The following is an 8,455-nucleotide window of genomic DNA, read 5'->3' on the forward strand; positions in this document are numbered from 1 at the left end:
GCGGTGAGCAGCATCGCCGGAGGAGAATAAGGTGTTGCTGATTGGCCTTGAAAGGAAATCATCGAGGATGAATGACCTAAAATCAAAAAGTTTAAATAAAAATTTGAAATTAAGAAAAAAAAAACTATGAAATCGAAAGAAGAAGAAGAAGAAAAAAGAAGAGACATGCATACCATTGTTGAAGAGGAGAAGAATCAGTGACCATATGCCTTCTCTGAGTTATCTTTCTTTTTCTCACTTCTTTTCCCATTTTCTCCTTATTTCTTCCTTAGGCTTTTAACCCTCCTCTCCTCTGTTTTGTGAAAGGAAGAAAGTAAAGTGGACTCCGAGTAATAACAAGACACACGTAATTCCTTTGACCAAATAAGACAATTCATGCAGAATTTTTTTTAAGTAAAATAAAGTGTTTAAATATTTAAGTAATAATTCTAATTTAGAATTGATTTTAAAATCAGATTAATTTGTCATTTCGGCAAAGATATTAATAGTTTAATATTTTTTTATCAATAAAAACTCAGTTGTTCATTGGTTATTTTTGTCAAACTTTACTATTTTTTAACACTTAATTTTTGTTTTATTTTTTAAAATTATTTTTATCATTAATTATATTTTAGTCATATATATACGATTATTTTTTGAGTATCATCATTAATATATTTTCATTATTAAAATTTGGTATCTAGTCATCAAGTGCTTTTTTTGCTTGTTTGTTATTATGAATTTATGATGCCAAAAACATTTTAATCAAATGTGCAAGCTATTTACCAAACACTAAAAAAAATATAATTATCACACATTAAAATTGACGTTTTATAGCTAACTTTGTCTTTATAAATCTTTTATGATATTTTTTATCGTTTGGTTTTTTAGAAATATTTTTGTTCGTACCTAAATTTTTGAGAGATATTTTTTTAGATTTACCTGTAAAAAAAACTTTTAATCTAATTTAATAGTAACTAAACAAAGTATTTTTTCGTTAAAAAATATTTTAAAAAAATCTAAAAAATAAAAATTTATTCTCATAAATAATTAAATATTTATCTAAAAAATATGTTATTTTATTTTTATTAATTTTTAAATATAGTTTTATACACTCCTTTCTATTTTATGAAAATCTGTTATTAATAAATAAAAAAATATAAAAACTCAATTACAATATAAGTTAATGTTCTAATTTCAAATTTTAAAAATTTAAAATATCTGTTTCCATTTTCATTTGAAAGTTGAAAGTGTTTCTTGCTGGAAGAACTGGATACGCTATAGATTCAGCTAAAGCTACCTTGGTTCTCCTTTGCTATGCCAAACTGAACACCAAAATTGTCTCTAGTACGATGATGGGGTACGAGGTTTGCACCTCAATCTTCAACACCACCAGCACCACTCCCACCCTTATCCCTTTCAATGATAATCTCTCCCCAGCTTGCCACGTCACCCCTTCTCCCTCTTCTGCTTCCAAGTCTTCACTTTTCTTCACAAAACAAAGAACAAAACTTTTCCCTCAGAATTTCAAACCCCATATCCTCCTATGCGCCTCTCTACCCAGTAAGTGTCCATTTTCCCACTTAGCATGTTCTTTTGGTTTCTTTGTAGCTTTTTTTTTTTTGTTTCAATTATCTGTGCTTGAATGGGTTTTTGAAAAAGTTTAGTTTTTTGTTGTCTATTTGAAGTGATAAAGCTGTTACTTGAATTGGGTAGTAATATACTATGAAGTGATTGCCACTTTGTTGTTGTTGTTGTTGTGGAGGAACATGAATGTTCTAGTAGAGCACTAGTGATTTTGTTGTTAATGATTTGCTTTCTGTAGAGCACTAGTGCTAACTATATGGCACAATAATAGTGTGTATGGTCCATTTTCTTATATCTTTCTTGTGTCTTGTTTGTGAAGGGTTTTCAAACTATTTTGTTTCTAGGAGTGATTTTTTCGGGTCGTGCTTAAAATCGAAATTCCATTTCAGGTCCACAAGCAAGCAGCGCGTCGACAGCTCGAGTGGAGGAGCAAGAGGAGGTTGAAATTGCAAAGGGATACACTATGACTCAGTTTTGTGACAAAATCATAGATTTATTCTTGAATGAGAAGACCAAATCAAAGGAATGGAGGAAGTATTTGGTGTTCAGGGAGGAATGGAACAAATACAGGGACAACTTCTACAACAGGTGCCAAAAGAGGGCAGATATGGAGAAAGACCCAACCATGAAAGAAAAACTCGTTTCATTGGGGAGAAGGGTGAAGAAGGTAAATGATGCCTCTTTAGAATGTTGAATTTATGAATAGGGCCTTTTGTTGCTGAATGGAAGTTGGAAAAAGCAAAGAGTTCTTTTTGTTAATTTTTTAAAACTATTGCCCTTTTGTCATGAAAACAAAAAATCAATCCATATTTGCAGATCATTTCATTGTCTTGCATGTTTCTTCTTAACTATTGTATTTTGTCAGAAACTGAAAGTATAGATTAATCCATAGAAAAATTTTGTTCATATCTAGACACATTCTTGGTTTAGAGCTTCTTTCGTCGATTCTGTTTGATCAGGAGTAAGCATTGCAGATTGATGATGAAATGGAAGGACACTGTGACCTTCTCAAGGAGATACAAGATAGCCCTACTGACATTAATGCCATAGTCGCTCGAAGGAGGAAAGACTTTACAGGAGAATTCTTCCGCTACCTTAATCTCATTGCAGATACATTCAATGGCTTGGAGGATCGTGATGGTAAGTTGGAGACTATATAAGATTGCAAGAAATCGTATTATTTTTGGCCAAAATAAAAACTCATACTTTTTATTGTATCTCAACTTGCCTGTTTCTTATGTTGGACTTCTTGTTTAATAGCTATTGCGAGACTCGGGACAAGATGCTTGTCGGCTGTCAGTGTGTATGATAATACTCTGGAGAATGTCGAGACGTTAGATGATGCGCAGGCTAAGTTTGATGATATCCTTGATTCTCCTTCTATTGATGTAGCTTGTGAGAAGATCAAAAGCCTTGCGAAGGCAAAGGACCTTGATTCTTCATTGATATTGTTGATCAATGGTGCTTGGGCTAAAGCAAAAGAATCTACCACAATGAAGGAAGAGGTATGATTGTGAAGTTTGATGTTGAATGGTTTTGTTGGTGTTCTCCCACCATCTTCCAAAAAAGACAAACGTATGCTTAAAATTATGCAAACCAATAATGTTGATGCTTTAAAAACATCAGACAAAGTAGATTGTGTTCGCATCGTGAGCTGATATAATTTCCATCTAATGGTATCTGCCGCTTCTGCTTTTTTAAAAACATTAAAGTGTTGTTACCATGAATGTTTCATACAGGGTCTTAAGATCTAACTGGAAATGTACTGAATTGATTGTTCTGATTCTTAAATTGATCTGTACAATATGGAACTCCTCCTACTTTGTTCTTCTAGCATAGAATCCATGGTGCCTTAAACTTCTTTTTTGCTTACGAGTTATCCTTAAACTGCTTGCTGCATGTCCCACAACCTTGCTCTCTATATTATGCAGGTGAAAGATATAATGTACCAATTGTACAAGGCCACAAAGAGCAGCTTAAGGAGTATTACTCCAAAAGAAATCAAGCTACTTAAGCATCTGTTGAACATCACAGACCCCGAGGAGCGATTTTCTGCATTGGCAACGGCCTTCTCTCCCGGCGATGAACATGAAGTCAAGATCCCTGATGCTCTATACACGTGAGTGGGTTTCCGACTTATTCAATCAAATAGATAAAAGCGTTTTACATTGACAATGCATAGAAATCAAAACTCTTTGAAATGCATCTTCTTTTGTAAATATTGTGATCTCTAATCTTGATTATGTGATTGTGAAGTACCCCAAAGGAGCTGCACAAGTGGATAAAGATCATGCTTGATGCATATAATCTGAACAAGGAAGAAGCAGATTTTAGGGAAGCAAGGCAATTGGATCAACCAATAGTTATGCGGAGATTGCTTATTCTGAAGGAGACTATTGAAGAGGAATATCTGGCAAAACCCCCCATTGAGAAGGCTGAGCCAATAGAGGAGTCTAAATTAGATGAGTTTTAAGGCACTAGCAAGTTGAAGCAGAGAAAATGATTAAATGTGAGGGAAAAAGGACTTGTAGACTTTAGGATAGTGTATGTTTTAAAATTTAGGAGAATTGTATTATTAATCCATGTTTTCATGGCATAATTTTGGATAGTATTTCTTTTAGGTACAAATTAATAAAGCATCTCTCTAGCTACCTATTTATATATATAAAATATCAACAAATGGAAACCTCAACCTTCTGCCACCAATAAGGTTGTTGATAACCCAAGCAAGAAAACTATGTTATATATGCAAATATTTTTTCATTTAGCCTTAAGAACCTTTTTAATTGATAAAAAGGGTTTCTTGTGACTGCATATAAATTCTATTTTTAACAAGTGCTTTATGGCATGGTTAAAATGCTAAGAAAAGGAAATATAATACCTATATACTTATAGCTTTTCGTACGGCACAAGGGAAGTTCACTTTGAATTTCTGAATCATTACTCTTCAGATACTGATTAAAAGTTTTAGAAAAATAACAAAGATAAAATTGTATACACCACAACCATTGCAATTTTTAATTTTTAAAAATGAAGGTTCTTGTTGTCATTATTACAATATCAAAGTTTATTCTACTCGAATTCATTTATTATTTATTTATCTATATATTACTATAATAATTAAATTCGATTGGATTGGACTTGAATCCAGACAGACTTGTTCAATTTAATTGGTTAAATTACATTTGTATAAACTTTTATATCAGAGATATAACCAATTGTGTAACTTTTATAACACTTCAGAAGTAATTCTATAAAATTGGCTACAAATGAAAAATCAAACTTGTTAGATTATAAATAATTCTATTATCTCATACTAAAATTATATATACATATAAATGAGAGAGCCTTAATTTTGGATAGGGTAGCTACTTGACTACTTCAACTTGTACTGCCTTTAACCATTTTGAGTTTGTCAAGTGATCAATTCAGTATCGAGAATTTGAATCTCGTCTTGTACATGCAGACTACCTTCGATTGTTGACGTGCAATTTTGGTACTAGTTTGAGCTGCAGTACAAGTACAACTCTATCCCAATGATATCTCAATTATTAATGTTGCCAATAGCATGCACAATAAGTATGTAATCCAATTATATCTTATCAATCAATATATATTATATGTATTTAATGATATATAAAAGCTGTTTCATAAACACATTTTCTCCTTCAGCAAATTTCTGTACAAGAACCAACACCTTTTTTGCCTTTGTTGTTTCCACTTTCCAGGTATGTAACCGTTAACGGAAAGAAATATGAGTCAATTGTTTTTATTTGTATTTATTTATTTCTTGTAGTAGTGAATAGTGATTCAAAAACCAATTGACTTTATACATAGTGGATGATCATAGTGTTTTATCTGATCAGGAACACACTCTTAAGTTTTGGTTTCAAAGATTTTGGAAATTAGGTCCCTTTCTTTTTCACTCTAATCTTTCCCGTTGACCAACTTCTGAATTGTGATGCAAGGTCTCTTTTTTATCTGAATTTGCCACATTCATTGTCTGGTACCATTCCTTCTGATAACACAAGAATCTGATCAATTTTGTTTCTCCTTGGATAAATTTTCAGTTTTGATGACATATATGGTTGACTAATATGTATTAACGGTTGAAGTTTATACCAGATTGTTTCTGAAAGAGAGTGTGTTTTGCAGGTTGAATTGAGAGAATGGAACCACAGCAAGAATTAGAGTGGATGGAAGCTCAGAACATTGCAGTAAGTGTGGACCTTGAAGCCGCCGCGAAAAAACAGCTTCAGTTCCTTGCAGCTGTAGATAGGAATCGTCACCTCTATGATGGTTCTGCTCTTGACAGGGCAATCTATAGGTGAACATTCTCTGAATTATATTTATTTGTTTCCCTTGCTGTTTATGGAGTTTCACATCTACCAGCTGTTTGATATTTTTCCTGTGAGAAAGGATTTAACCTTCAAACTCTTGGTTTGCTTATCTAGTTTAACTCAATGAAAATGCATAACTAGGTACAATGCTTGTTGGCTTCCCTTGCTCGCGAAACATTCTGAGTCTCGGATCTTTGAAGGGCCTCTGGTAGTTCCTCTTGACTGTGAATGGGTTTGGCACTGTCACAAGCTCAACCCGGTAGCGTTTCAGACCAGAAAAATATTTACATGTTCCTGATTATTTGATGGAATTGAGATGCTAATGTAATGTTTTGGTTCTGTTCCACAGGTAAGATACAAGTCTGACTGTGAGGAACTTTACGGTCGGATACTCGACAACTTTGGTGTTGTCTCCACTGTTGAAGGAGTTTGTAGCAGGCAAACTGAAGAAATATGGAATAAAATGTATCCTAATGAGCCCTACAATGTTGATTTGACTAACCTTCTTCCAGAGGATATCTCTGAAAGGATTTCAAGTCTTGCAAAATACACCAAATATGATCTGGTTTCAGCTGCCAAGAGGCAGAGTCCATTCTTTTACCAGGTAATGGAGACTTCGTGTTTTTGTCTATTTCTATTGTCTCAGGTTTTTGAGTAACCACAAATTTAGGAAAATTTTGTCCCAAGATAGAGATATTTCCCTTGCTTTTTAATATATGTATTCTGTTCGGAACAGATTTATGTCTTTGAGTATCTCTATATTTCCCTTGCTTTTTAATATATAGTGTTCTGTTCGGAACAGATTTATGTCTTTGAGTATCTCTATATTTCTGTCATGAGATAGTTACCAAATGAGATTAGTCCACAGGTCACTGGTTGGTCTATTTGTAGTTGAATAACAAGTGGTTTTGGGAATTTTTTTATTTTGTAGTTTCTTTTATTAATGGTCAATTATTGTTCATGGAAAGTTCATAAAATGTTTATCTTCTGAATGGATCCTATCTTTCTCCTTTGTGAAAGGTATCAAGACCCCACACGAAAAATGATCTGTTTATCAGGGAAGCCGTGGCCAGGTACAAAGGCTTCCTATATCTTATCAAGAGTAACAAGGAGAAGGGTATCAAGCGCTTCTGTGTTCCGACTTATGACATCGACCTAATCTGGCACTCTCACCAGTTGCATCCAGCTTCTTATTGTAAAGACCTCAACGAAGCACTTGGAAAAGTACTGGAACATGATGATACAGACTCAGACAGAACTAAAGGAAAGAAACTGGATACTGGTTTTTCTGGAACAACAAAACAGTGGGAAAACACATTTGGTACAAGATATTGGAAGTCTGGAGCAATGTATAGGGGTAATGCTCCATCTCCTGTCACAAGTAGCCCTTATTCATCTACCATGATTCGCAAGAAGGTTGTTCCTTCAGATGAAAATCCACATGAAAATTTGCTACAAGATCGGAAAATCGTGGAGGTACTTTATACATTGATATTTCACTTAACTACTTTGTTTAAATAATTAAATTGGCAGAGATTTTGAAACGGGGAAAGCATAAACTCGACCTTAGAATTACGTTCTCGTAGATGTAATTTACGCCTGAATTACTTTTCAGGTTCTGTTAGAGTTTGTTGGGGTTAAAAACTTACCCGAGGGACAAGAAAGAGGTCTTCATGTCATATTTTCCAAATCACAGCCTGATGCATTTCTTAATGCTAAAAGGAGACTAAGTATTTTGTCAGAATCTAAAGAAAAACAAGTTGCATCATTCCAGTGTGAGCCTACAGGGGAGCTACATTTTGAGCTCATGTCACATTCTTCTTCTAGCTTAGCAATTAGAAGATCAGCAAAGACATTGGGATCTGCTTCATTCCCCATGAAAGACTATCTAGACCCAGTTTCACAACTCTCTGTTGAGAAATGGTTAGAGTTGGTGCCAAGTTCTGGTACAATTAGCTCAAAGCCAATCATGTTAAGAGTAGCCATCTCCTTTACTGTCCCAGTTTCTGCTCCATATGTGCTTGAAATGACTCGGTCATCCCCATTTTCGAAAAATGCATGTTTCTTCAATCTTCCTGTTAGGGCTCGCCATGCCAAGAACTGGACTCATGCCACAGATGAAACTGGCACCACATTCATAAGCCTTCTAATGAGGTACAGTTTAGGAACTACTTGAAATAAATGCATGCATTGATTCCTTATGGTTATGCCGCCAATTCGAACAATGCGATCGTTTTTCCATATGATTTCCAATAAAATTTGGTTAGGCAACAAACAATATTAGTGGTCCTTCTCACAGTCTCACTTATTATTATATTGCAGGGATTTGAAGGACTCAGAAAACACAGGAAGTATAGGAAAGGAGGTTGTTGGCCTCATGAATTCTGGTGAAACTCGAGTCCTGGCTAACTCAATGGAAGATGGATGGTCTGTTATGAACAACCTCTGGTTGTTTAAGAAAATAAAAAATGATGCTCATCTCTTTGAGCTTACTGGCTCCACGATGGTATGCATTTATTCAAAATCATTTGTTTGTAAAATATATTGTC

The 8,455-nt window shown here is 34.2% G+C and overlaps 3 protein-coding genes across 3 annotated transcripts in view; 2 read left to right on the plus strand and 1 right to left on the minus strand.

Moving 5' to 3' along the window:
• The window catches only part of LOC107487224 (polyadenylation and cleavage factor homolog 4), a gene marked incomplete in the record, with an annotated part of 5,953 nt that extends 5,637 nt beyond the window's left edge, over nt 1–316 (minus strand). Inside the window, 2 exon segments of the mRNA XM_016107838.3 lie at nt 1–76; nt 174–316.
• A 900-nt stretch (nt 317–1,216) lies between these two features.
• Nucleotides 1,217–4,286, plus strand: LOC107487223 (uncharacterized protein At4g37920). Its single transcript, XM_016107837.3, has 6 exons — nt 1,217–1,542; nt 1,956–2,233; nt 2,541–2,706; nt 2,827–3,071; nt 3,498–3,685; nt 3,823–4,286. The coding sequence occupies exons 1-6, from the start codon at nt 1,332–1,334 to the stop codon at nt 4,037–4,039; spliced, it is 1,305 nt and encodes a 434-aa protein (XP_015963323.1). The 5' UTR covers nt 1,217–1,331; the 3' UTR covers nt 4,040–4,286.
• Nucleotides 4,287–5,135: 849 nt separating this feature from the next.
• LOC107487222 (glycine-rich domain-containing protein 1) overlaps nt 5,136–8,455 on the plus strand; it is a 5,084-nt gene continuing 1,764 nt past the window's right edge. The window contains exons 1-7 of the mRNA XM_016107835.3: nt 5,136–5,294; nt 5,722–5,893; nt 6,048–6,165; nt 6,256–6,510; nt 6,927–7,382; nt 7,522–8,060; nt 8,229–8,412. Coding sequence (XP_015963321.2) covers nt 5,736–5,893; nt 6,048–6,165; nt 6,256–6,510; nt 6,927–7,382; nt 7,522–8,060; nt 8,229–8,412 — 1,710 coding nt within the window. The 5' untranslated portion in view covers nt 5,136–5,294; nt 5,722–5,735. The remainder of the gene's footprint in view (nt 5,295–5,721; nt 5,894–6,047; nt 6,166–6,255; nt 6,511–6,926; nt 7,383–7,521; nt 8,061–8,228; nt 8,413–8,455) is intronic.

The sequence above is a fragment of the Arachis duranensis genome, chromosome 5 (genome assembly GCF_000817695.3).
Source record: "Arachis duranensis cultivar V14167 chromosome 5, aradu.V14167.gnm2.J7QH, whole genome shotgun sequence".
Classification (NCBI taxonomy): domain Eukaryota; kingdom Viridiplantae; phylum Streptophyta; class Magnoliopsida; order Fabales; family Fabaceae; genus Arachis; species Arachis duranensis.

Bases quoted from the DNA above. Each gene is read 5' to 3' on its own strand.
- LOC107487223 (XM_016107837.3), top strand. From the start codon at position 1,332: ATGATGGGGTACGAGGTTTGCACCTCAATCTTCAACACCACCAGCACC. The intron at 2,234-2,540 runs GTAAATGATGCC...TAAGCATTGCAG, and splicing joins TGGGGAGAAGGGTGAAGAAG to ATTGATGATGAAATGGAAGG. The intron at 3,686-3,822 runs GTGAGTGGGTTT...GTGATTGTGAAG, and splicing joins ATCCCTGATGCTCTATACAC to TACCCCAAAGGAGCTGCACA.